Genomic DNA, 24,793 nt, shown 5'->3' with positions numbered 1-24,793 from the left:
GGTTTGGTTGTGAGGCCATCGTTAAAGCACCCTGCCCAACCAGCAAGAATAATGTCAGGGCATTTATAGGTTTAACGGAGTACTATTCCAAGTTTGTTTTAAATTTTTCAGAAAAAACACATCACATTCGCCACCTTCTCAAAAACAAAATTAAATTTGAGTGGTCCATTTTGTGCCAAAATTCTTTAGAGAATATTAAGAAAGAGTCTGCAATGCACCTTTCCTTAAGGGTTATGATTGTAACGCTCATATAATTGTTACCACCGATGCTAGCAACAAAGGTTTAGAAGCAGTTATGTCACAGGAAGACAATGAAAATAATGAGTGTGTAGTTGCTTTTGCTTCACGCTCTCTTACCACTGCAGAAGAAAAATATTCTGTAAGTGAGCGTGAAACGTTAGCATGTTCATGGGCACTCAACCATTTTCGGTTGTACATATGGGGTTACCATGTACTACTACGTTCAGATCATAAGCCTCTAGTAAAAAATGTGTCCGCAGCTGGTCTACAGAATGCTTTACCAAGAATAAGTAAAATGTCTGTAAAATTACTGGATTACACATATGAAGTAGAATACTGGCCAGGAGTCAAGAACAGGGTTGCAGACATTTTGAGCAGATTACCATTACCCATTGAGGATGAAAAAAGACACCTGGAGGATGATGACAAAGTAGCTCTATTTTTCTGTGATGGGTTAGAATGTATTGCATTGTCTAAATAGATCACATTTTGAGAGACAGTACTTTGCAGCGCATTTGTAAATTTAATGGCAGTGAATGGCCAGGGAAAAAGAAGCTGGACATAGATGAGAGAGTCTTTTGGGAAGTCAGGAATGAGTTGTGCATTGAGAATGCCTTACTGTTTAGACTAGGTAAAGTGGTTCCTCCTGTCAGTTTAAGGAAAAGGATACTTAAACTTTGCCATGAAGGCCATCTTGGCATTTCGAAAACTAAACAAAGGATTAAATGTAATTATTGGTGGCCTGGTCTTGATAAACAAATTGAAGTGGGCTGCCGTGATTCTGATAAGAGTCTTAAAACCTGTAAAATTACTTTAAGCCCAATGGAGTGTCCTAGCATGCCTTGGGAGAAGGTTGGTTTGGACATTGTGGGACCTGTAGAAGGTCATGATGGCACTATAAAATATATATTGTTTTTGGTGGATCATTTCTTTAAATGGCCAGAAACCAAAATAGTACCAAATGCAGATTGTGCCTGCTTAATCTCTTTTCTGGACAAACTATTTATGAGCTAAGGGATACTAAAATGTATTTTAACTGACAATGGCTCACAATTCATGTCCGCTTCCTTTAAAACATTTGTTGAAAGGAATTGTATAAAGCATAACATTACTTCTCGGCACTATCCTGAAGGGAATGGTCTTGTTGAGCGCTTCAACAGAGGGCTTAAAGGTTGTATGCAATTGTCCAGGAACAGTAATCTGAATTGGGAATAAGAGGTTTTTAAGTTAATTTGGACATATAGAATAACGCCAAGTGCCATCACAGGCAAAATTCCTTTCGTGTTGATGAGGAGTAGACAAGCTCTGAGTAAAGATCTTAGTTGGATGCCTGTATCGAAACAAGTTGAATGGTCACCAGAAACAGTAAAAAGCAATAGCATTAGCAAAGGAGTGTTACAAGGAGTGGTATGATAAAAATCATGGAGTTAAATGTGGAGAGATGGTCAAAGTCCATTTGGAACAAAAAATCAGGAAGGGTGAGAGTAGGTTCCCTCGTCCCCTATGCATTTGTAAGTTATACCGCAATGCTGCAAAATTCAGTGACTGCAAAGTCTGACACATGAGCAGTTTGGCCAAATGCACATCTGTGGGAAGACCAGAGTATCTTGAAACCCAGGGTATTAGCAGTTGCAACAGTGATTTGTGGTTTGATTGTGATGATACAGAAAGCTTGTCCATAATAACGAACCTCAATAATAAGATGGTAAACAATGATAGAAGTATTGCTGTTGATGATGTCCCATCTTCTGCTGAGCCTTCTAGCAGTCACATTCCTGATCACTGTGGTGAGCACATCTCACCCCCTGAATCTGAAGGCATTGTGGTTAGCCGAGGTGCCACTGGAAGATTTGGCAGACATATCACCAAACCTAAGAAGTTCAATGATTATGTCACATTTGACTAGTAATATCTTACATCTGCTAATTTTCTATTTAATTTTCTTTATATTGTTTTATATATTGTGAGAGGAAGATTGTGTTGTGGCACGAGACATATCCTTTATGATGTAAGTACATGATTACCTTTTCATTGGTACTCCCTGTCACTCCATGCCCCCACATTCCATTGTGTCCGTTACCTGTAGCATGTTGTCAGTTGCTTAGAGTCGGCATTTGTACCAGACGTGTTAGGGGCTTGTTGTAATAAACATAACTTTTGCAACTTCTCCATGCGCTTCCTTTTTGTTTCTACATGAGTATGCATTAAATGCCCTGAACCACTTTTTCTATCTAATTGGCGGTTCACCAGGAAGTTGCAAAATGGTGAAGTTGGTGTGATGGCTTGCATGTTGCTGGGAACAAAGATTAGCCACCAGTAAAACCAGCAAGGAAAAAAATGAGTTAATGTCGAACTAATGTTACATGCAACAAAGGCTTTAACATTACTATATTAAGTAGTATCCCAAAATAATGCAAGTGTACAATATGCACATGAAAATGTTGAAAGTCAATACAAAATGGCAATCAGTACTGAAATCACAGTTACAAATGACAAGGAGAACTTTACAACTTGCTTGCGTGTTGGGGAATAGTTGTGCGTGTCACCGTATATTCTAGCGTACTTCGTAAATGATTAATATGGTACACATGCAGAAAATGCTTATTATGTGTGTATCACATAAACAACTTGAATGGTGTGTGTATCACCAGAGACAAATTCTGATAATCACCCAATGATGTGACAATGCACATTTGTATAATTGGTGTGCGTATCACCGATGTTGAGCGGTTATAATGGCACCAATTTATGTCATAACATATATTTATACTAATGGTGTGCGCATCACTGAAAATGGAACCAACCCGAAATGCTGCTGAAACGATGAGATTATGCACTTTAAAGTATCATTGCATGTTCCTAAATGGTATGTGTTTCACCGTGATAGGAGAATAAGATGGTAATCAAAAAGGAGGCACTGTTCCGTGGTGAGTGTAGTCGGAAGGCAATCTACACACACACAAAGGTAAGGGGTGGGAAAGACGGAGAAGTTAGGTCAGGGACCTAGGGCCATATGTAGGTGGCATACAATTTACCGATTCTTAAATACCGAATTTTACCGATTCGGTATTTAAGAATCGGTAAATTGTATGTAGGTAATAATTCGGTAAATGTTACCGATTCGGAGAAATTCGGTAATTACCGAATCGGTATTTACCGATTCGGTAATGAGGCATACCTTCCCATTGATTCCTATAGGCCTGAAGGCCCATAGGAATCAATGGGTAGGTATGCCTCATTACCGAATCGGTAAATACCGATTCGGTAATGGGGGGAGCACATTCAAGGGTGGCAGGGTGTCACATTGACACCCTGTTGCACCCCTGATTCCTGCATGTGTGCACATGTGGCGGACATATATGCCCTAAGGGCATGTATGCCTGCCACATGGCACTTTTATTTCAGCAAAATATTGCTTTTTGCAATGTATTCGATATTTATCACCAACCTATATTTGGTGGTAAATACCGAATTCTCATTCCTACACAACACTCATTAGAGTGTTTCCTACATCTCATTTCAGGATTTACCGAATCGGTAATTTTCGGTACCGAATCCTGAAATATGCCCCCTACATAGCAAATGCCTAAATACCGGTCGGTAACGGAATATTTACCGAAAATCGGCCGTTACCGACCGGTATTTGGCTTCCTACATATGGCCCTTAGTACTTAAGGTGGGGAGAGGCATAAATTGTCTCTTGTTGCCCCTCACACACCCGAAGGATGTCATGCTTCATCATCGGGCGGTTGCTCCTCGTTGGGCCGGCGGTGCAATGCCCTACGGGTCCCCCGAAGGGTCTCTTTAGCGGAGATCTTTTAGAGAACTGCCGATGGGTGCATGTGGGTATGTGGATCTAAGTACCAAGTGAGAGGTGAGGGTAGTGCGTGCAGTGTGAGTTAAAAATACCTAAGGGTTACCAAACAAAGAAAAATTATTTAATAAAGAGGTGCTCTTGGTAAAGTAAAAAACCCGTAGGTTAACAGTTACCAGTAGCGACGCAATGTGTGTGGGTAAATAAGCTATGGTCGACATGTTTCCCGCCTTGGGAGGTCAGGAGGATCCTTGGCATTTCATCAGGACCGGGGGTGATGGTGATGTGAGGTGAGTGCACGAACTTATTGGTGTGAGAAGGGTACCATTAGCCCTCTCACTGATCAAATAGGGGGTTGCCTCCTACACTACTTGTGTGTGGCTCTTGAATAAGTTATGCCCCCTTTGATCGCGACCTAAGTGAGGAGTAAAAGTTACTCCTTGAGTCAAGCGGCGTTGGATGCCCACACCTTCTCGGGGGATTGCTCAGGTGTCGGCTCTGGAAACCTGCCCCATCCAGATGCCAGCTCGTAGGACCTACGACACATTACCCAGACACATTGCGTCTCTACTGGTAACTGTTAACCTACGGGTTTTTTACTTTACCAAGGGCACCTCTTTATTAAATAATTTTTCTTTGTTTGGTAACCCTTAGATATTTGTAACTCACACTGCACGCACTACCCTCACCTCTCACTTGATACTTAGATCCACATACCCACATGCACCCATCAGCAGTTCTCTAAAAGATCTCCGCTAAAGAGACCCTTCGGGGGACCCGTAGGGCATTGCACCGCCGGCCCGATGAGGAGCAACCGCCCGATGATGAAGCATGACATCCTTCGGGGTGTGTGAGGGCAACAAGAGACAATTTATGCCTCTCCCCACCTTAAGTACTAAGTCCCTGACCTAACTTCTCCGTCTTTCCCACCCCTTACCTTTGTGTGTGTGTAGGTTGCCTTCCGACTACACCCACCACGGAACAGTGCCTCCTTTTTGATTACCTCATTGATTTTTCGGAGCATAGGCACTGGACCATTAACTAGCTCCTGGTCCTTCTCCCTGATTGTTTAGGAAAATAAGATGGCCACCAAACCATGTGGTGAAGCACATAGGCAAACTGCAATAGGGTAAAATGGCATGCGTATCATGGTGTTGTAGACCAAAGTAAAATGGCCACCAAACAATGTGCACGTCACGCGCTTACAACAGGGGAAGCTCCACCCCTCCAGTTAAAATGTTACCACTGTCAGGAAGAAGTTCTTGCTGTCTCCAGCACTTAACTGACTAAAGCAGCATGGCTGAGGAAAGCACTGCGCACGTAGTCTGTGAAGAGGAGAAAACTTGGCGTAAGTTCAAAGTCAACCGTTCATCACCAGTGATGAAAGTCGACTGAAGCCAGGTAAAAACTCCAAGGTTTTTATTGAATATTTGTTGACTAAATAAGATAAATAAAGAAGACAGCGAGCAGCACTGCCTTATTTCCTGCAAACTGCTGCCAACTGTCGTTTCACAGAATGTTCCTTAGAACTCTGCTCCAAACACTCCAACACAGAACCATCCTGAGAAGAACTCAAACATAACACAGCAATTAAGGATAATGTAAGACTTCCATAAATGTTTTAGAGAGAGATCTCAGGAAACAGATTGTGAGATACAGGTAAGTGACCTAAATAATTTTAGGATACATTGGATGTCTGAAAGGGAATTTCATGTTACAGTGGGCGTCTAGAAAATAACTTTTTTAGGGGATTTTTGCGCACAAATAATGAGATAAGTAGACGGTCACGAAATAATTCATGGTGTAGCAGAATTTATGGAATATGTTTTAGAATATTAGTGATTCTCAGGATAATACTGAAGAAAATGCGAGATTTATGGACAAAGATTTCAGGATGTGAAGGATTGCTGTGAGGTAAAAGCAGAATACTAGGGGACTTCTGGAAAAATGCTTTTGAATATGTAGAATTGTCAAGCACATTTCGGAATTTAGAGAGTTTGGAATTTCAGGGTATTTATGTCGTAAATATACCCCAAAACAGGTTATTCCTAAAATAGTAATTCAAAATGTGGGAGATTTTCAAAAGACTGGAGTTTTCTGGAGAAGGTTTACAGGATGTAGGGGATTTCCTGAAAAACAATGTTTGATGAAACGTAGCAATGTGAGATTGTTAAATAATAAATCGGATTTTAGAATAAGATTGCTGGGAATAAAGTTATTAGTGGGAAAAAAAGAGTATGAGGTACGGGTGTTTATCAGAAATACATTTTAGTATGGAGGAAAATTGTGGAGAATTGCGGAGACAGTTTTCAAGATAGCAAACATTTAATGACAGATGATTTCTGGGAAAGGAAGTTAGGCTAAGGGAGTTCTGGAAAAAGATTTGAGGTTATGGTGACTTTCTGGAGAATTATTTTTAGGTATGTGTGTAAAAAACAGGTTTCAGGATTATTTTTGGAGAACAATTTCAGGATACATGGTTACATGTGGAACACCGTTTTAGAATGTGGGTAGGTGCTGGAATAAGATTTCAGGACATGTGATTTATGGAAAGGTACACAAATACTAAAGTGAAAGTATTGATACTGAGATGTTACGATGCAAGTTATTTTGTGATTAGGGGGTGTTTGGCATAAAGATATTTCAATAATCAGTGTATTTTTTTATTAAACCGATTTCATAGCAAAAGGTAGCACGAGATGAATATTTTGTCACTAATTGCTGCATTGGTGTTTTATATAATTGTTTTTGGTTTTGACATATGTGCCTGCTGAGCTTTACTGGACTCTCAGAATTGGTTTTGCCAACACCATATCTGATTTGATAGAGCTGGGCCTGCCGGGATATTTGTGTTTCCAACAGTCACCAAGTTTTAATCATGGATAGCATGGACTCTGCCCTTCATGATTTTCAAGTTGATAAAACAGGCATTGTTGAGTGTGGAGATAACAACACTAAACATTATGGCACCAGAAAGCAAATCACTCTGGGATTGCTATATAAATAGGTAGTTTAATTGCAACATTATTTCTTTCTCTGTACTACCTGCTCCTGGGGAGTGCAGTTTCCTGGATGGCTTTAGGAAGATTCTTACTTCGCCAGACGTCCCCCAAGCTCTAGCCATACACTTTTACGCGTGTATAGGAAACAAGTAAATGAATGTTGATTTAAAACTAGGCAGTGATACCAGACAACTATGCCCGTATCTATCCTCCTTTATTCAGCCCAAGTCTTGCTTTATGTATCCTGATGGTTTTTCCATGATCAGTCCGCACCCTCGGGTGCCCACCCCATTTGTTTGTAAAAGTTGCCCTTCACATGCCTGATGGGGTTGTACTTCTCCAGCTCCAGGCCAGGCACTGTGGACCTCCAGCCGATGAGACCCGTAGTGGTCTTTGGGACAGGCGGTGATGGTAATACTTTGATATACTTCTCCAGGGGGGATGATGGCCGCACTTGCAGGTGCTCAGGGACCTTCAGAGTTGGTGACTTCTCCTTGCATCTTAACTCGTCTTTGAGCAGCTCCTCGTTAGTGGTGGCCATGAAGCCCCACCGCCATGGCCATCGGCGGGCAGCTTCACGCTCCATCTCTATGTGATCCTTCCAAGTCTGACCCCGGGCCACCATGTTCAGCTTATCCAGGTCAGGGTCCTTGGACCCTTTGACCCCAGCCATTCTTGTTTTGGGCGGACTTTCACACCCCTCTTTCTCTGACCTGCGCAGTCAACTGTATTCTATTTCTTGGCCCTTTGGAGCAGGCCTCCGCATTGTTTTCTGTTGCCATGGTGAGAAGAGCACAACCAGCCCTTTTCTATGAGGTCACTTTTGGAACAGTGTATGGCAGTGAAGCAGATAAATACTTGGTTTATAGCACACCTCTTGTTGCCACTATTGGCACCCCTTGACACTGTTTTTTTATGGTCAGTAGGAGACATGTTTTATCACAGTCTGTGTTTTAATTCACAGTAAGTTGCTCCATTTGACAGGCTCTAACTTTCTGTGGTTGTTCAGTGGCACATGTTCTAAGTATCTCTGTATTTCTCTAGGCTTTTAGCAGGACTTGACAGACTGAACTTGTGTGGTCAGAAAGAGGCAACTCTTGTTATGATTAGGCCTGGGCAAAAATTTCGTTCCGTTCGCGGAAATTGCGATATTTTGACATTTTTGCGTTCCGCGGAGAGCGCGAAGATGTCAAAAATTCCGGTTTCCGCAGCTTGGCGATAATTTGTTTCTTGCTCGCGCTGTAAAATGATACATTCTCGCGCGCGCGCGATCGCCTTACCTGATTCCCTGCGTTCGCCGACAAGTTTTCTTGATCCGGTCGCGTTCTCCATGAGATGTTGTATTGTTTTTAGCCATTTGCGCTGTCTCGCGACAGTTCGCGCCCGCAGTGACGTCATGCGTCGCGCGATCACGTCTTTCTTCTCGCGATCATGCACCGCGAGAACAACTCAAAACAAGATGGCCGCGCCCGCAAGCAGCCACATGGGTAAGTTGGCGACCCGCAACCATGCAGAAAATCGCGCGAACATGCCGGAAAAAACCTTCCGCATCTTCGCGATATTTCTGCTTGTTTGCGATAATTTTAAACATTCTCGCGATAATTTGCGAAGGTTAATTCCGCAAATTCCGCCCACCCCTAGTTATGATGTATGATTCTGTGGTCTGTGATAATTTCTGTGTGTTTCTCTGGTCTGTATGTGGTACCCTTTCTTCGGGTCTGTATGTTTCTCTAATCACCTTTCTTCACTGTTGTCTTCCAGTGGCCAGTAACTGTCCTGTTTTCTGTATTCAATGTAGTCAATAGTCCAACCTGCTGTCATGTTATTTCTTTATGAGACCAATAAGTGGCACTTGTTCTTGCAGTATCTTTGTTTATCTGGTAACTAAACAGCACCTCTTTTGAAATGTTTCTAGTCAGTATGTTTCCGCGGTCAGTAAATGGGCCTCTTGTCATTGTCTGCTTTCCTGTGGTAAGTTGGCGGTCTGTTTATGAAGTCTGTGTAAGCAGAACCTGTTCTTGCTGTCTGTTATTGTGGTTGGTAAGAGACACCGCTTGTGTTATCTTTTTGTTGTCATGATCATTCTGCTGTCATTTAGTAGGAAATGCTCTCTGTGTTTCTATAATGGTTGGCCATTATAATTTTTGTTCATCACATTACACACAGTGTGACTATATATGATTTTCGGTCCTGATGAATGCCCTGGAACCTCATTTTGGGACCACAGCAGGCAGAAACATGTTGATCACTGACCATTGAAAGGGGTATATATTTTTTCCTAACCCTGGTCCTCTTTTTAACCATATCATCAGTGGACCACAGAATAAAGTTTATTAGGTACCCTGGAGGTAGTTTTAAATACCACTGTATATTCTTTGTTGCACTCTGTCCCTTGCTCACCCTCAAACCATCACGCATCACAAAACACCTTAGCTCTTCCCCACCTGGGAAGTCATAGCCCACACCATGAACTTTGCAGTCCGGGTGTGGGGAGGGAACCTTATGATAAAGCATGTCACCCTCAAGTGAGTGGGGGTTCTTGTCCTAGAAGGATCACTTCCCCAGCAGATTCGTCACAGATTCACTTGTTTACATAGATTAAAAGGGATTAGTAAATTCCTGGTTAGGCCCATCCCTGTAGATCCCCGGTGTGAATATTAATTGACTTTATGTTTATTCCATCTCTAAAATGACATATAACACGTATGATAATGAAGTGTGTTCTATGTCCATTGCAAGGAGTGTCTGAAAGTTCAATGATCTACATGGTATTTTTTTTACCTGTTCTCCCTCTTTTTCCAAGCCTGCTGCACCGAAGTGGTTGCTGTATTGCTTTGTGCAGTTCCAGGGTATTGTGAGAAATCTTTGAAGAAATGAGTCCTAAATTTTCTCTACTAAGTTTGGCAGGCCTAAGTCTGTGCTTTCTATAGAACAATCCTTGTATCCCCCAGTGTGCCTGGGAAGAGGGTCCAGGTATAAACTGAACCCTAAGGAGAATCATTTGCATTCCAACCTATTCATTTGTTGGTTGCTGGTATTTCAGTCAATGATCAGAATTCAAAATGCAAACAATGGAACAAGCAAGAAGGGTCTAGACTCCCAGAACAAGTCAATGCCAATAAATATATTTAATCTGAGACAAACTTAAATGCAGAAAGATTACAATTGATAACAAGTGGTCATGTTGTAGAATCTAAAAGACAAATGTTCCAAACGATAAATACTGGTGAATGGTTGGCCAATGGATTATAGATCTTGAGTATGTCCAATGACTGTTTATATAGTTGTACTGGGGATTACGTAGCCCAGTCCACTTGCAGTAAGGGTATTCATTAGGTAGTCTTATCATCTTAAATTCTTATCTGCTAATTCCTTACGCTGCTTGATGTCAGACGCTCTATGTGCATTAATGTTTTAGTATAGCCGGCCTAACATGCTGAATTAATGAAGAGGTTGCTGGATTGTGACACTGCTGACAAATAGTTTATCCCTTAACCGTAGTGCAAATATAAGATTTAGAAACTTGGAAACAGTTCCAGTAGACCTTTGAGTTAAAAGCAAGGAAGTGAGGAACTCGGCAACTGGTGTTCCTACAGACATTGCATATAGTATACAATATAGTAATTGCATATAAAAGGCAGAATTTTTGGGAGCTGAGGTTACTAGCAGTCGAATGAAAGTTTATTGGATTTCAAATAAAGTTGTTCAATTTATTGGGCCAGATTAGGCCTTAGTTGAAAGTATCCCAGGATCAGCAGTGATGTGTGGAAGTAGTATGTGGTGGAAGTAGTAGTGGGGAAGGAGTATGGCAACAACGAAAAATGTTTTGTTCTCATGAACATCACTTTCGGGGTAGAGCTGAATACATGTACGGCTAGTGTTAAAGTAATCAGACATTAGGATTGTTACTGAATCCTTCCTGTGGTGCATATCTGGCTATCTAGTGAAATATGTTGATAAATTATTTGCAGTATCATATACAGTTCTTTTAGGTTTTTTTAGGGTGCATTAGTTTGATGGCTAGCTGCATTTGATTTAATTTCTACATCGATAAAGTGTCCTAATATTGTTTTGAGATTTCTGTTTGTAGTAATTATACAGTCATATTATTGTTTACACAGCTTACGTTTTTTTGTACCATGATCTTGTTTTTGATTGGGAGTACAAGTAAATATAATAAGTGGAAAAACTTTTTCCATTAATATTTTATCGACACATTTTCTTGCACCTCCAAATCGGGGACTGTCAATATGGGAGCATATGGAATACAGAAAAATTAGCTCCATTGTTCCAAATAAAATGGTTCACATAGCACATTATCATCCACAATGGGCATGTTGCCTGCCTGGACCATCAGCTCCACCAGGAGAGAAGCCCAAGGGTTCCTGAGTTCTGAAAGTTCGACCCACTTGATCGGACTATCCCTGTTGTTTCCAAAAGTGCAACCACTTGTTTGATCTGGAACACCACTGTGTGTTTTTCCATTTTAACCATGGTGAGGCTGTCAATATTGGTGTTTGTGTGCTGAGGAGACGGTCGTTACCGGGCTGTGAGATTCTGATTCCCTGTTTTTCATTTAAATGGAAAAATTACAGTTTGCTCCAGTGGTTCTTTAGTCTTCTGTGTGCCAACATGGTCACTCTTGCAGCTGGAATAGAATAATTCAGAAAAGCAAAGTGTTAGGGTGTTGACGAAAAGTGGTCACCCTCCTTCCCCCACATGTGACCCAGCTTTAAGTACATCTGACTTTTAAGTAAGACACAGGGGTTGTCCTTGGAGATTGCTATATAGGAATCGCGGCTCGGAGGGACACTGGGTGGAGACCCAGGCACACAGATAGACAGGGGAACAGTGAGACGCAGGCACAAGGAGACAATGACTTCATGCAGTAAATGGACTCTGACATATGAGGAGGTGTAAACTAGTACAGAGACCCGGACACATGGGAACGAAGATGAAGTCATAGGAATCGTGAGATAACACATGGACAGACGTGGATGTATGAGGTGACACAAATAGGTCAAGAGACAATGGCACACGTTATCTTGCTTCATGTCTTCAGAACACCATGTTTCGAGCTACGGCAGGGCATTTGACAACCTCATTAGTAGTAGCCTTTCTTTACTTATGTGCAACCAAATTGAACCAATGCACCTGGTACCAATGATTTTTAACTGAAAGCTCAGGATTTCAAATATGGTGTCCTAATGACATGGAGCACAGTGACAACTCGAGCGACCTACAGTGGTGTTACGAGACTTGTGGGGCCCCCCTGCAAAGTACATGGAGGCCCCCCTCCCGCCCACCACCTACCACTTTGGTCTCAGTGTACTGCTCTGAGGCAGCCCCTGGAGCTTTGTCCCCCTCACCCCCGCACCGCGGGGGTTGAGGGGGCTAATGTTACTCCACTGGCGACCCACAAGGAAAGTCTATACTAACTGTGTTTAGGTCAGTGGGTTTATCTGCTTGTGGTCTATGGTGTGCTCAGGTCAGAAGAACATCTGCATGTTCGAGTCTAGGGTGTGTTCGGGGTACATGGAGATATATGTTATAGTCAAGAGGAATACGTGCTTTTTAGATCTCGCCTAAGCAGCACGCATGTGCTGCATAGGAGGGGACCTCTTGGAATTGATCTGCTTTTTCCCCCAAAAACGTGCACACTTTGCATTGCTTTCAATTGCAAAGCGTGCATGTTTGGTGTTTCCCTTGCGGGAGTGAGCAGCGCCATCTGTTAGCAATTATCGCGCTCACCCCCGCAAGGTAAACGCTGCACGTCCCTGCTCTCGGCCACACTCCCCCCACTTGTTTACCGAGCTTCCCTCCGCTAGTTTATCAGCACGGCTTCAGAGACGCCGTGCTTTATGTTTTGGAAACATTGATATTAGGGCAGTTTCACTTTCGTTGCTGCCTGTTTGTCCGTGACTTTCCCCCCACCTCCTTGCGCTCGAGCACTCCCCTACTCCCCAAGCACACATACAGCTGTGGATTTCTCAAGGCTGAGACCTCCCACACTACTTCGCCAAAGCCTCCCTCTCGCATAACCTGTCCTCTCATTCATCCTGTGCGCACGCGCCTCCGTCTCGCGCCAGTCACACATCCGCTCGAGTTACCAAGCTACACCATGCCTTCTCCTGCCATTCTACCAGTTTCCCAGTCCCTTCCTCCACAGTGGCGTATCAGGTGTGTCATGGGCCCTAGTGCAAGAAAGAAAACAGGCCCCTGGTCGCCGTTTGAACTGTGAAGTGCAGCAATAATAATGGTCTAGTGGACCGTTATTGCTTCTGGGCTCCGGTGCCACTGCACCTGCTGCACCAATGGAAGCTACACCAATGTCTCCCCACCTGGCTCCCGTCCTCTCCCTTCCTGGTCCATTCACTCTGGTTTATTTCTTCCCAGATACCCTTTTCCTAAAGGCCATTACGCGATCACTACACATCAAAGCTCTCTTTCTCCTCCTTCCTCTCTTTCTTTGTCGTCTGCTCTCCCCTTCATTCTCTGCTTTGCCTCCTTGTCTAATAATTCCATGATCTGCCAATTCTCTCTTTGCCTACCTTCGTCTTCTCACAGCTCGCACCCGCCTACTCATTTCCCTCCTCCACCTACCCCCTCCTACCCCCTCTCTCCTCCAGCTTCTTTCTTTGTATATCCAATTCACTTCACTCCCTCGTGTCTTCTACCTCTGTCACCCTCTCCTCTCTTCTCTTCAATCCATCATCAACATCTTTCTCATTTCCCTTATGTCCTTTATGCCCGTTCTCCCTTCCTTTAATTTCTTGTCTCCATCACATCCTCACTCTTATCACTTTCCTGCCTGGTTACCCTTTTTTCACCGGCATCTCATTTAAACCGACATTATTGATCTCCACCCTTATCCACTATTATGTTTCTCCCCCTCTCTTCCTCTGCTCTGCTCACCCAGTGTCTCCCGCTTACCACTGTCATTACTTTTCTCTTTTCTTCATTTTGTATTTTTCTATGCATCTTCTTTTAGCTCCGCTTCCTGTCTACTCCACTCTTTTCCATGCTGTCATTTTCACTCTCACGGTCTCCTCTTTTTTTTTCCCTCCTTGCCTTCCATCGTTCTCCCTCCCTTAGCCCCTGCTGGACCCCTACTTTAAATTCGCCTTTATCTCCATTTCTTTTTCTTCTCTCACCTTTTGGTCTTATACATCTGTCCTTGTGTTCCCTCTTCTTCCTTCTGTTTTCCTATTCCCCTCTTTTCTTTCTCATCCTTTCTCGTCTCCTTCTATGCTATGTTCTTTCCCTTGTGTCTCACTGTAAGATGGTGCTGGTATATGAATGTGTCAGAAGGCGGGATAAGGATGAATATCTGGTTCTTCCTGCTCTCTCCTCCGGCATGATGTTAGTGGACTAGTTGAGATGACGCAGGGCTAAACCTGCAGCCAGCAAGTCCCACCATTCGCACCCTTGACCTCCTGATGATATCATGATCTGCCCCACTGCTAGCCCCTCATCAGTTCTGCCGAGGGTTTAGTGAAAGAGCAAAAAGTGCAAACTATAGAAAGTAAACTGGGGTCTGAGGCCTTAGTTATGAGCTGGCTAGCTAGGTAACAGGCGCTCTTTATCACACCCATTAAATACTGATTCCCCGGGGTGGTAATTTAATGGGTACTATAGCGAGCACCTAATACCAGATTTCCTCATTGCATTGGGAAATAATGAGCATTTTGCTGCTTTCCACACCAAAAATCTACATCTGCTAGTTAACTGACCTTTTCACCTGGTAAATATCAACAGGATTGACCTGCTAATATATTTAGTAAAAACTCAGAGGGTGAAGACAATTCGTACCGATGGTAAACGTTTTCATGTGTCACATTTAACCACGGCACTCCTAATCCAGGGTATGTGTCCTGTTTTTTTCTATTGCTGGAGCTCCTTAATGGCTGATGAGACCCTGGTAGTAAAGGGGTAGCAAAGGGCAAGCTAGGGATATCAGCTGCTGCTCTTTGTTACCCCTTCTGTCATCCCTGCCCCAGCTCCCTTTAGCGGACCCCACTGCACCGAGTTGCTATGCCAGCAGGCCCTTCCAGATCTGAGAGCCTCCTTTTTGTGATGCTCTCCAACATCAGCTACCACCCTCTTCTGTTTTTAGAAACTAGTTTGTCCCGCCTCCTGTTTCATCCTCCTATTTGCAAGCATATATTTCTAAATCAGACTACTTGAACTAGTGTGTAGCAGTTGTATAGCTCTTCAATTTCTGGCTGCACAACACCCAGGAAATGTGCTGCATGGCTAAACACTTATGTGGTCCCAAAGGCGAGACCTATTGGCTATGCCAATGCTTGTTAGAATCTGCAATGTATTCAGATCAAATGAATACCTGGAGTGGGATTCTAAGGTGAGTTCCGGTCTGGTTAGATTTGTGTTTAGGTCAGAGGGAACACCTGCTTGTTGGTGTATACATTGTGTTACTTGCATGTACATGTCGGCATACATACTCAAATCTCGCCATGAAGCAATGGAGTGCTGCATAGTGGCGGGAGTGATACAGCTGAGTGGAGGGTATGAAAGGAGTGGAGAGGTATGGCTGGTGGGAAGGGAAAAGCATCCGTATACTGCCATCTGGGGCAACAGAATTGAAGATGGTGGCCAGGTGCTATGGTAAGTGAGGCAAGACGGTTGAGAAGTGTTGTGTGTGGCAATGCTTTCATATGATAATAATCCATGTTACATGATAGACTGGCCTGATTGCATCTAAACATGACACAATCTAATGTTAGGGACTGCTTGTATAAGTGTAGGGCTTAGGAAGTCAGACTAACAGTTTCAATGATAATGTAGCAAATGTGTGCTCCATCCCCATGTTTTCAATTTATCAATTTAATGGTTTTTTCACACTGTTCAAACTAACAAGGCAGAGAAGGAAATCTGTCCAGTTCTTGGTGCAGGTGTTGCAATCAAAGCTGCAGGGGAAATGACCTTGCAGAGATCTATCGTGTAAAAAGAAAAATGACATTACCTTCAGAAAGCTTCCGTATGGTTTTGCAAAGGTGCATTGTCTGCACATTTTGTAACAAGGCAGGTGCTGAACATAAGTAACCCCCTACTCGCTTCGTAACACGCCAATAGTAATAAAGCTAAGTAAAGTGTCTGCATATAGGCGAGGTTAGACACATGGACCGTTTGCTGAGATGAGATTCAGAAGACCTGAATTCCAAATGCTAAACCAAGGACAGCAGTACATATGCATGGAAACTATATATGGCTTGACATAGTAAAACATTTTGAGTAATACTAATGCCATTTTTGTTGGTTGGCTGAAAATATTATAGAAGTGGTGCAGCACAGCAAAGATTGTCCACCCTTTTTACATCACAAACGTCATTGACACTTAAGAAATACACTGTATGAAAGTGCACTTAGCACATGATTCTGGTATGGTTTAACAAATTAATGTAAGTGTTGCACCTGACATATATTAAAGAGCGCCTTCACTGTAGGATTAGGGAACTTCTTACGCAAAATGTGTTGCCTTAATAAGAGTAATTAATAAAGAATCATCTATGTTTAGTAGAAAATGTATTCACCAAGGAGATGAAAGGTGACTTTCTAAATTTATGTGCTACTTCCCGCAAATAACTTGTAACAAACTGACACTATGATTAAACACTTTGTCGTTTCTAGCATAGTTACATTCTGCATATGTAACAATCAGTTCATGTAATGTGTGCATTAATATTCCATATATTTGATTTAAATGTAGTTCTCAGTTATAGTTATCCTTGAATATTATGATGGTTTATTGAATATTACATGTAGTAGGGAACCTAACAGATTAGAAACGTATATACATTTGTGTTTAAATGTGCACCATTGAAATTTCTGCTAAACTTAACACGAGTAGGCCTGTGGTTCACCACGCTGCATAAAGATGATTTCATTTTTCTGTTAACTCGACTTTTCTTGCAAGCATTGTTAGTGTAGACGATACATTAATGTACTATAGATAGGGGAATCAGGAGCCTGATAAATGGACCTTGGTGAAAGGTACACGGAGAGACAGAGATCTAACTGAATGTCCAAATGTTACAACCTATGTGTGTCTGGGAGAAGAATCGTGGTTCCCTAGTCCAGTGGGGGATAAAACTGAAATGTTGCAGTCTGCAACTGAATAATTTGAATGAGCACAATGGACCCCTGAGGGTGCAATCAAGGGGGTGTCGCCAAATAAACTTTTTTCACATTATAGTATAGTGTTCCACTTGGGCTGTCACTCAGATCTCTTGCCTGATGCTGGTCAGATTCCTTCTGCGATGCTGAACGGACCCCTGTGCAGATTCCTTCTGCCCCAGCAGACCCCTTCCTTGAGTCATTGCGAGCGGAAGGGACTTTGAGAGGTTTTATGCTGCAATGCTCTCCTTTGATTCCTGTTTAAGGATGGCTTAGGCTGACACTTATTCTTGACACACAGAAAACTCTCGACCTAGCTTCTTAGATGCTTACACTTTCCTACTCGATTTCCTTTTATCCTGCTCTGACTTCCTTTATGGAGATCCTTGATTTGCTGAGATCTTTTTCCTCCAACTATCCTCTGGACTTTTGAATCCTTAGATTACTAATGTATAGGAGAGAAAGTCTTAGATTGTTCTCTGAGCATCAAATTTTAATGTTACTGATTTGTATTGCAGTTAGGGAACTGCTTGTCTGTTTGATACTAATTTGCCTTAATTTCTTCTGCAATCTGGGACTCCCAATTGTTATTCTGTATCTTTACAGCATGGTGCGGCGAGTAGTGTATTTGAATCTGATTATTAATTTGTAATAAATTCTCCTTAACCCAAGATACCAATTCCTGGTCCTCATTGTGTTGCCAAATGGGTTGCACTGTTAAATAAATTTTGATTGATTGTTAAGGCTAACTCCCATCACCTCTGCCAGAGGACCAATGGTAAGCAAGGGAGCCCCGAAAAACGCTTGATCAGATGTGTTACTTGGAAATAGACTAGTCGGTTGAGGATTTGTAATGAACTATAAGTGGGGCTTTTTTACCCGTTGCTGTAATTTGCATATTATCTGCTGAGTTGTTTATAATTGTGACCAGTCTGATACATTTGTTATGCAGACAAGCGCTACATAATAAAGAAACGTATATTTGTAAAATACCAGTCATTGTGTGTATATTGATTCGGGGTACAAAGGTGAGGCTCTACTTTACCACCACCTGCAGATAAGGGATTCTTTGACAAGATTGTCTGGTTTCTAAGACATCCTGCCTAGCAGAGCATAACCCGCTAGATGAGAAGTGAGAGACACCTGCCAGGCCTTATTTTCTCTGAAAAGGGCACATTTCCTTTTAGGGCTAAAGGGGGTCTACTGGGCGTGACACTAACAGTAGTGGGGTGAACATGACAGAAGTAAGCAGGGAGTGTGCTCCCTTCATATGGTTGTGCTACCTCAGAAGTTACTTAGTGGCATGGTGTTGCTTGAAAAGTAGAGGCCTAAGTAAAAATTGGGGTAGATCTGTGTTTGGCTCTGAGGAAACACCTGCTCCATGAGGCTATAGTGTGTCTGTGTCTGAATAGCTCTGTGCTTGGACGAGCGCGGTCTTGCTAGTCCCCTTGTGGCCCATAATGTGTTGGAATTTACCAAACTTTTACTATGTTCTTGCTCACACCTTTCTGGTAGGGAAGCTGCTCATTTGCTGCTCCAAGGGTGTCCAAAGTTGGTCAAGAAGGCCTGGATCCATACAAGATTTCAGGATTCATGCTGACTAAATTATTACAATTTAAATTAATTGTACATAAATTTATCTCAAGTAAATATTCTGTATGTCTGGCAGGAAAAGTTCTCCTTGTGTACAGGCCCGGCTCCAGGAATTTTTATTTGGGTGGGCCAAGGGTGCATTTGGGTGGGCCACTGTGGGCCCAAATTGTCACTTCTTGTAGTAGCCTACAAGCCCTAGATTACATCATACTTGCAAACAGTCGCCATGATGCAACAGATCGATTCTGTGTGTATACAGAGGATGTGGAGAGTTATTTGAAAGTAAGAGCAATGTCTGGACCTAAGTGCAAACCCTCAAATTCCAACAGGCCAGGCTTCAACACAAGTACTTCCAGGCCTGATTATCCACTTTCTACCATCCCTCTCCTGTGCACCTTATCTCACAGCTGACCTTTGGGCCACAGCCCCATATCAGCACCACTTTCTTTATTCCTGTAAAAAACATTGGTAATATATCACCTACAAACTTAAAACATTGAATATAGCAGTAAATATAATTAGCACGCACTTTAAAAATTTGTTCCACAGTTGCCCTACTTACCTGACTGCTAATTAAATAAAAACAGAAAGGCCATGACAGGGCCGGCTTTAGCACTAGTGCGAAAGTCATTTTTGGCACCCCACCTATTAACTCTTTCTCCGCAGATACCATTGCTGCCACCCTCCAACAATGCCCTTCATCTCTCCATAGCCCTTCTCTCATATGCATTTCATTTGTTGTATAGCGCTATTCATATCAGTGTAGGGTGTCACAATACTTTACATCACGCACACATTATACAGAGACAATGAATCATACAAGTATGTAAATCAGTCTATAGGGAATGACACATAAGCTAATGAGGATTTCAAGGTGTAGGAATCACATGTCATCCATAATGGTAGGCAGTATATTTTAAGAGGGTTTGGGCTGAGGAAGCACAAACTCAGGATTTAAAGCATACCCTAGTGGTTTAGGGTTGGCTTTACTAATAAAAATGTATATCTGCCCAAGCTCTTTTCAGAAAAATTTAAATAATGAAAGATTGGGGAAGTTCTAACTATATAGCAACACAAAACAAAGTAAAATTCTAATCATGCCATTCATGTTTGTATGCAGCTCTTTGATGACAGTTCATAGGTTCTATGTTAGGATTGTAACTTCTGAACTGCAAGTAACACAAGAATTTCTGTGACAAAGGCAGTAACCCACTGAGCTATCCACATAAAATACAGTTTATCTGCATTTCAAAACTACCAACAAAGGATTGCCATCCAGCAGGATCATTAATCACCAGATATCTGGACATTTTTATTGTTGTCTTGCATCCCTGATAAATGTCCCTTGCTGGGCCTGTGCAGATTTTAAAAATAAGACCAAATAGTAACATATTATCTTACCTACTCGAATAGTCAAACTTTGTGTCACAGCCTGATCTGACAGGCAGCTGCAGGGGTCAGGAAAGGTCAATCAGAATAAACAAACTTCTTTTCTCCTGTGTTGAAATGGAAAAGGAAATATCCACGCAGCAGGACGGTAGGCAAAAGGTACTCGGTGCCAAATAAAGACTGTGTCCCCTTGCCATGCCCCTATTGTACCTGCAGGACACAGCCCACCTTTTTAAAAGGAGTTACGTGATTGGGTCTGGGCTTTTTCTCACAGCCATGCCCAATCATGTAACTCCCAGAACAGGTAGAAAAACAACGTTCGGAGGAACGTTTTAAATGATAGTGCCCATTTTCTATTGGGCTTCATGCCCTCACCTCGAGGGCCAAGGCTCATGTTTGGGTGGGCCAGGCTCATGTTTGGGTGGCCTGGCCCACCCTGCCCACCCGCTAGAACCGGGTCTGCTGGTGTACCAGCTTTGCATTCCCTCTTGCTAGTCAAAGCGAAGCCTCGTGTCAAGTGCTGAGTTTATTTCCACTTGCATTTGATGTGGCTGTGCTAGCACACAAAATGAACATTGCTTCACGATATTTATTGGTGTTTTTGTGAGGAGAACAGTATTGATCCCTGACAAGGCTCACGTGGGACTTTCATGATTAAATGGCACACTTTGCTCAGCCAGAAGGCCATTGAGATTTCATTAACCTAACTATCCGTCCCTTGATTTTTCGGTGATCTCAATCTGTTTTTTAATGCAAATACAATGAATCGGTTGACTCCTTGGGTCCCCCTAGGGATCGATCGCGCGGGAAGTGTTCCATCATTGGCTTGACGAGCTTCGCGGTATTGATTTTGAATGTCCTCTTGCTCGATTACAGGGCAGAGGAGGGCACGTGCACCGTCCGTGGGTCACGGGGTCATTGCCTTGTTGTGCCAGGTGTGACCTCTACTATAAATGAGCGCCGTCGAGTGGACCAGACCTCCAGGCAATTTTACACCTGAGCTGGTGGCGCGCGCCGCCGTTCAAGGTGCTTCTGGCCAGGCATCCTGTAACCAATCACAAGGGTTTTAGAATATATCGTTGTATTATATTTTGGGGCGTTTGTAAAGCTCTGTGTACAGTATTTCAGTAGCCTCAGAGTTCTACGTGTGAAGTAGCTTTATATGTTTTTCAAGTGTTGCGAACCTACCAGCTTTTTCCAGGCAAATTGATGAACACAGACAGAATTTTCTGTGAACGCCAGTGCTGCGATCGGGGAACCAAATTCTCTGGGAACCCATAGATTGGAGGTCACAATAAATCTTTTCTGGCTTCATTGGCCAAAAAGGTTGCATTTTAACTATGGTGGTAAATGTACTTGCTGGAGAGATCTGTGTTTTGTCCAGTCACAGTTTTGACTGACAAAGTAGCACAGAGGGTTAATGAGTCTCCGGCAAACCGTGTGGTGTAACATGCAGCGGTTTGAACGGAGTTGCCGCACCTCGCGCCTTTCATCACTTGAGCATTGTCTACTACCACGGATAAGAACGATTCTCGATCCGCAACTTTTACATCTTTACGGTCTACGACCTTCAATCCCCGGCAAGCATCCCTGGGTGCCACGCACTGTACTGGTTTTAATTATAACCGCGAGGCTACTTGTCCATTGTACGAACTGTACACTAACCGAGTGTTTTACTAGGCAACTTTATTCGGGCAATTGTATCTGTTTGTCCTGATGATGATCCGATATCCTCTTGATAAGGATCGAAACGCCATCGACACAGTTGTCAGCCTTACACATAATAATTTCTGTATATAAATATCTGTGAAGGTGACCCCTTGCATACTAGTTGTTTCGCTATTAGAGTATTTACTAATTGAAACAACCAAAAACTGCCTGAGCCTTTTTGTTTCTCACTGTTTACTTGGCATGTAAGTTCTTGGATACAGGCTTATATCCCACTGTTATTTGACTTGCATTCTGTTTATTTCGTTGCAAATATCTCTTATTAAAGATGCCCTGTCCGGCTGGACACTGGTGCAAATATAGCATTGATTGAGGCTATATTCATTTATCTAAATTAAATTTTTTCAGGGACCACTGTCTCCTGTAACGAATAAATCTTTTCTGGCTTCATTGGCCAAAAAGGTTGCATTTTAACTATGGTGGTAAATTTACTTGCTGGAGAGATCTGTGTTTTGTCCAGTCACAGTTGTGACTGACAAAGTAGCACAGAGGGTTAATGAGTCTCCGGCAAACCGTGTGGTGTAACATGCAGATCAGATTTTTATTTTATATAGCTAGGTAAGTAGGTTACTGCTTTTGTTACTTGAAGTTCCAAAATTGCAATCCTTGTAATATAGCACAATGAGCTATTAACCGGTATCAAGGCATGGGTTTAGGACCTTATTGTTTTTTTCAATCTGGTGTTGTTATAAGGATGCTAAACTGGTTTATTTGGGTAGGGTTAGAGTCTTATTACTACAGACACCACAAGCCCTGCATTCATTTTAAAATCCTGACTTTGGTTTTCTCCATGTTGTTCACTCTTTACATGCAATGCCTACAAGTAAGTGCAATGTGTGATTCCTAGAGCTTGTGACCTTCATTGTCTTATGCAACGCATCCTGTACACTGATTTACACACTTGTATGATTTATTGTCAACGTATAATGTGTGTGTGATGTAGAGTGTTCCAACACCCTACATTGGCATAAGTAGCTCCATAAAAGAATGACATTAAAAAAAAAAAATATTGCCATTTAGATTGTTATTTGTAACTGATAGAGGTGGGCGAGCCAACAAATTAACAGGGAGAGCTAAGCCAGACCTGAACCAAGGGCCCCCAATGGCTCTAAGATCCCATGCACAAGCGAGCCACGAAAATATTTTTTATGTAAATCATGCAACAAATATTGTTACAATTTAAGGTGTATTCAATTTTCACAAAAGTGTTATTTCTTTAACACACAAGCACTGAGAAACATTCCTGCCCCTGCCCTGATAACAATGCTATTAGTGAAGTAAGAGGCAAGTCAGTTGTCATGTGCATCCTATATGTGACCTAGATTCTTATTATACATGGAGCAACATTAAAGGCTATTTAATAAAACGCAAGAGAGTTTGTTTTTTTTACATCGTGGATCTTGAACTCATGCATTGGAAGGTGCTCTCAAATGTGAAAATGAACTTAAAGGAATCTCGGTTACTTTAAGTTTTTGCCTAGGATCACACAATTTGGACAAGCAGGAAAACTAATATTAAACCCCGAATTTCCAGTTTCACACTGTGCAATTGAGCCTCTAAATGAGTAACTCTTTATGACATCAAAGCTTAGCTTTAATTCTTGGACGATGAGATTAGATCATATTTGATGGTTAGAATGCATATTTTATTTTTGGTGGTTGTACATAGCACAATCCTTTACCAAGGACATGAGAGTGCTTCATAACAGACTATGTTACATCTTTATTTATTCAGCATAGGGTGATTTGCTGGGATTCACAGGATGCAGAGCTGAGGCTAGGATTCGAACCTGGATTCGGAGTTTGCATAGTAGGCAGCTATAGCCACTAGGCCATATTGCCTCCAGTAAAAGCGCGTCTAGTTTTGGACTTGAGGTTCCAAGAGGACCTTGAGCCATGCCAGAGCCAAGCATGTGGCTTGAGAATGGCTTGAGCTTTGAGTGTCCCACCCACCTCTAGTAACTACTCATACAGACCATATAGCAGACATTCTTAGTGCAGTGCATGCTAACATTTTATATACAGTGACTGTACAAAATAATAGAAGTGCCTCCAAATCGTAGTTCTCTTAAGTACTTGTGAAGTGATAACAAGCTGTGTGCCTTTATTTCCTTCCATTGCACTGGCATCTAGGTGTTAGGCTCCAGATAGCTCCTAGCATGATACGCCAACAAAAAATGGTTGATGTGCTTAAAGTAATGCCTTTGTTTTGGGCCCAGCGGGAAGTAAAAATAAGAATGCTCCCTTACCGTCTGCAGGTGGAAAGCAGACAAGGTGCGGGTGCTGCTGAGTATTTCCCAGTGTCGGAAAATTACACCAATTACACCGGGGCAAATTCAGTATATTTCACTGGGTCTAGCCCACATTCCTGATCCAGCTCCAATATAGCGACCGAATCCTGTAGTTTCCTGCACAGGTGAATGCCCTATACTGATTTTGGGAATAAAAGAACCAATACCAAAGATGGACTGCTCATTGTGTTTGAACTAAAAAGAGAAAATTAATGGCACAACACTCTGCTGTATAGAAGATTTTTGGCACAGTAAAGAATGGGGCATAATTGCATGTACCATAGCTGATGGTGGCATGGCTATCAGCGCGATGGGGCATGATTACCAGCTCAATGGGGCATGATTACCAGCGCAATGGGGCATGAATATCAGCTCAATGGGGCATGTTTACTAGCGCAATGTGGCATGATTACCAGCGCAAAGTGGCATGATTACCAGCGCAATGCAGTATGATTACCAGTGCAAAGGGACATGATTACCAATGCAATGTGGCATGATTACCAGTGCAATGTGGCATGATTACCAGCTCAATGGGGCATGATTACCTGTGCAAAGGGGCATGATTACCAATGCAATGTGGCATGATTACCAGTGCAATGTGGC

General features: G+C 42.5%; 1 protein-coding gene and 1 long non-coding RNA gene across 2 annotated transcripts in view; both read right to left on the bottom strand.

The window, feature by feature from the left end:
* Window positions 1–7,318: 7,318 nt before the first annotated feature.
* Window positions 7,319–7,729, bottom strand: LOC146856475 (ciliary microtubule inner protein 1-like). Its single transcript, XM_085651258.1, has one exon. The coding sequence runs from the start codon at window positions 7,727–7,729 to the stop codon at window positions 7,319–7,321; it is 411 nt and encodes a 136-aa protein (XP_085507384.1).
* A 2,511-nt stretch (window positions 7,730–10,240) lies between these two features.
* LOC146856474 (uncharacterized) overlaps window positions 10,241–24,793 on the bottom strand; it is a 77,142-nt gene continuing 62,589 nt past the window's right edge. Inside the window, exon 4 of the long non-coding RNA XR_014980952.1 lies at window positions 10,241–11,704. This is a non-coding gene — a long non-coding RNA (uncharacterized LOC146856474). The remainder of the gene's footprint in view (window positions 11,705–24,793) is intronic.

The sequence above is a fragment of the Triturus cristatus genome, chromosome 4_1, assembly GCF_964204655.1.
Source record: "Triturus cristatus chromosome 4_1, aTriCri1.1, whole genome shotgun sequence".
Classification (NCBI taxonomy): Eukaryota; Metazoa; Chordata; class Amphibia; order Caudata; family Salamandridae; genus Triturus; species Triturus cristatus.
The sequence above is the reverse complement of the archived record's forward strand: the minus strand, read 5'-3'. Positions and strand labels throughout refer to the sequence as shown.